Here is a 4,074-nt window from a genome sequence, read left to right as displayed (position 1 = left end):
GCACAGGTGAAGAAGAAGAAGACGGAGCTGTGGTTTCTGGTCCATTTCAATTCAGAGATCAAACACCACAATAAAAAAATATAAATATATATTTGATAAAAGTCCCTGAAAACAAACTCTGGTTCAACCTGGAACATGGACCTGATCACTGTCACAGTGTTGACTTCACTGTCAAGGTAAAAAAATAAATAATAAAACCTCACAGTGTCGTCAAATTTGGTCAAATTTATGTCTCAACAAATCATCAAATCAAAACGAACAATTTCGACCAAATTCTACCGACAACTCAAAACATAAAATGATCAAAACCCTGGAACAGGTTTTTATCACCGTCATCGTTTTTATTATTTTTAAAAAACACCTCGACCTTATTTTACTTTTTAAATCTAACGAGGTGTAAATGGACGAACGACGACTTCTCTACTTCATAACATTTGTTTTATTCTTTTGTTTTTCTTGTAACGATGATGATGTCATCGACGTAGATTACGAACGACGACTTCTCTACTTCATAACGTTTGTTTTATTCTTTTGTTTTTTTCTTGTAACGATGATGATGATGTCATCGACATAGATATTAACATTAAACAATGACACACTGGTGTCGGGGGTTTCCATGAGGTAAGAAACCGTTTCCAAATAACATCAACATGTGGTTTCCATCGGATTTAACTGCTGTACGATTATTAAAAAAGACGGTTTGATTCTGTGAAATGACTTAACGAGAGTCACATGGGAGGACGGAGAGGACGGAGACCGACCTGTCTGTCCATCCCGCGACGACAAACAGAATCAATGTAAATATTTAGCGTGTATTCAGCCCTGACGGCCGTGACAGTGGTCGGATGAGAACATTAACAAATCTGAGAGTTTTCAGGGATTTTAGGAGCTAAAAGTCTCTGAGTTGACATGGACCTGGGTTCAGCTACACACAGAATATGACGGAGAGTTTTTTGTTTTGTTTTTTTTAATTACCTGCATCCACGTCGTTGGGCCAGCCGCTGGACTGAGAGCTGCTGCCAGCCGCGGGGGAGCGGCCTGAGTAGAAGACATCGTCCACCGGGCTCTCCATCTCACTGTCGTCAATGGACTTACGCTTGTTAGAGCTGAGAGACGGAGACAAGAGGAGACGGGCTGCTGAGTTCCTATTGGTGGAGGTTCAAACTGCATGTTGACGTCTGGTGTTCATTGATAAGAACGTTTCACTCTGTAACGTGTTGGAAACATCTACACGTTTTTAAAATGATAGAATATCTTTAAATAAAGTGTGAACAGAGTTCATATGTCGTTGATTTCAGTTGTGTTTTCTATTGAAGTCTTTATGGTTTTGTGTAGACGGTGCCCTCCTGTGGCCACATTTGGTACAGGGTATGTTTTTTTTATCTATAAGTTGCTCCAGAATATAAGTGAAAAGTACAGGGTATGTTTTTTTTATCTATAAATTGCTCCAGAATATAAGTGATCAATTAAAAAGTCAGATTTTTAGTCCAGTAAAATACAGTACATGCACTTCAGACACTACCTCTTGTGGTGATTCTGAAGTACTGCAATTGTAAAGGATTTAAAAAAAATTTAATTATGATGTTTAAAATAATAAAAAAGCCACTCTTTGTTCTCTACTGAATACATTTCTGTAAATCATTCTACTTTTACCATAAAGTTCCTCAGTGTGGCGCCAAATCAACCTGAAGTTGTATCAGTAAAAGGAGGTGTAACAGATTAAAACGTGGAAAAAAAAAATCTCCCTTTGTCTTTTTTTTTTTTTTTTTGAGGAATTCTATTATTGTTTTATTTTCTTGACTTGAGTTTTTAGCCAAACGGCCAGAACCACAAACAGAAACACACGTTTCTCCAATGTTCTGTGTCCAAACTGCACTGAAGGATCATTGTGCTGCAGAAGGAGAACACATTCCTGCGTGCACTCTCCCATTCTTATACACTCCGACATCTGTGAGCAATAAAACAGAAAGCGGCCGGCGAACGTACGGCGATGCTGGATGTTTAAATAAATGCATATCTGTGTGACAGCATGCGTGTGTGTGGCTTCAGTGTAACGTGTAGCGATGCAGTGGCGTCTGTGTTGCATTAGCATCAGGAGATATTCAGCGCTGTCGTGTAACTACCTCCGTGGGAGACTGGCATAAAGCTCCATTTCAGTCCTGCAGCGTAAGATGAGCGGGAGAGATCGAGAACGAGAGGGAGAGCGAGAGGGAAATAAAAAAAACAATACAGACAAAATACACCAACAGTGTGACGGACAGATCAGTGGGGGGGAGGAGGGGGGAGAGGGGGAGACGTGGTGAAGTAGATTAATGGTGAATACAGTTGAGTGTGAGGATGCAGGGGAGAGAAAGGGGGAGAAAAAGAGACAACAGTCAAAAAGCAGGGAGGAGGTCAGAGGTCAGAAGGTCAAGTCATGAAGAACATTAGTACGTGTTCTGATTGGCTGTCAGGGTGCACGTGCACTGGTCTACCTGGTGGACGGGGTGGAGGTGATGGAGCGCCGTCCCAGGGTCACCTGGTTGATGTTGTAGTATCCGGGGCTGTCCAGGTCGGCCAGGGAGAAGTTGGGGCCGGTAGCCGTAGCCACCGGAGCTAAGGTGCAAACAAAGAAAAAGACGGAGACGAATATTAGCTGACGTGTTTGGACAATGAAAAAAAAAAAAGAAAAAGTTCTAAAAACCTAGAGAAACACCTTGTTGGATTTATTATGAAGTTATTACGATGTTTTAGTGTCTGTTAGCATCAAGCACGCAGCTCCACTGCCTCGACTATAGGGGGAGCTAAGTACACCTGTAATGTTTGACCTGCGATCAGTGATGACTGATGTTCTACGTCTTTTAACTTTCCGAGCAAATCTGTATCCTGTGAGTTGCAATGCTGCCACCTACTGGGCTTATCTTACACTAATAGATATGAAGGAAGGGAGAAAAATACAAAAAAATAAGAAGGTAAAAACTTGTTCACAGGACCAAATTTAAGTCAAAAAACCGCAGCTAACATCAACAATAAAACCTATACCATACATGTGATCGTGTATTTGTAGTAAAACGTAGTGAAATAAAGACAGAAAATATAAAGTGACTGTGAATATTTTCTGGTTTCGTTGACAATAAACAGAATATTTGTGGTTTGTGGACAAGACAAAACCATTCAGGGACAGTGTCACTCTGAGGTTTTGTTGGGGGGGGGGCGCTCATGAAGACAACAATGAACAGATTAATTTGATCCAGTTTAACAAGAAAATGACATTTGTGGTGGTTACTCACTCTGGGACACACGGACCAGCTCGGCCACGTTCCACACCCCCGAAGTCACAAAGCAGTCCTGGAAACTCAAGTGGCCTGAGAGAGAGATCAAATCGTGGGTCAGGTTACGGGTGTGTGTACACACACACACACACACACACACACAATACACACGTTGGACAACATGTGTTTTCAGGGACAGAACCGATCTGAGGTTTGGACCCGTCCGTGCCGTTCACTCAGACTCAGACTGACAAATGTGTGGAAACAGGCAGAAAAACGTCCACGTGGAGACGTCCACCTGACACTGTGCAATGCATTATGGTCCCTCTGTGTGCACTTTCTGTGATTACATCCCCAGACTACTATTTGTCTTTAATCCTTGAAGGGAAAAAATATAAAAAATAATTCCCTGATCAGAACGAACAGTGGAAAACTGAGTGAGTTCTCACTGTCAATAGAACTAAGTTTTAGTCAAAGGAAGATCGTAATTATTTCGTTAACGTAGAGTCTTGTTCTCACTAACGTCAGGACTGAAATAGTTCCACCAGACATGTTCCAGTCACTAATTAACCATTTATTGTTTATTCTACTGCTGTGTCTCCATCAAAGGTCCCGCCCCCTAGCTAACACGCAGAGCTCTGATTGGCTCTCGCCCTCATTAGTTCACATGATGAGATCAGCTCTGATTGGACTTCTGTCCCTGCCAGAGTTAGTTGTCGTTGACGTTTAGCGCCACCTGACTTCCTGTTTAGTTAAGGTTACAAATCGATGTTACACTAATCTGACGACAGTGAGACGTGTGTGTGTGTGTGTGTGTGTGTGT

General features: G+C 41.8%; 1 protein-coding gene across 14 annotated transcripts in view; it reads right to left on the bottom strand.

Annotated features, from left to right (window-relative positions):
* Nucleotides 1–4,074, bottom strand: part of nfixb (nuclear factor I/Xb) — a 153,376-nt gene that overhangs the window by 19,701 nt on the left and 129,601 nt on the right. For 9 of the 14 annotated variants that reach the window (XM_017040351.2, XM_008330640.3, XM_008330642.3 and 6 more), the window contains 3 exons: nucleotides 2,475–2,595; nucleotides 2,124–2,159; nucleotides 976–1,106 (listed from right to left, as the gene is read on the bottom strand). In XM_017040351.2, the coding sequence (XP_016895840.1) occupies nucleotides 976–1,106; nucleotides 2,124–2,159; nucleotides 2,475–2,595 (288 nt within the window). The remainder of the gene's footprint in view (nucleotides 1–975; nucleotides 1,107–2,123; nucleotides 2,160–2,474; nucleotides 2,596–4,074) is intronic. The other 5 variants (XM_008330641.3, XM_008330650.3, XM_017040350.2 and 2 more) reach the window with 1 other exon arrangement.

Source organism: Cynoglossus semilaevis, chromosome 17, assembly GCF_000523025.1.
Source record: "Cynoglossus semilaevis isolate Cse_v1.0 chromosome 17, Cse_v1.0, whole genome shotgun sequence".
Lineage (NCBI taxonomy): Eukaryota > Metazoa > Chordata > Actinopteri > Pleuronectiformes > Cynoglossidae > Cynoglossus > Cynoglossus semilaevis.
This window is presented reverse-complemented; position numbering and strand designations above follow the sequence as displayed.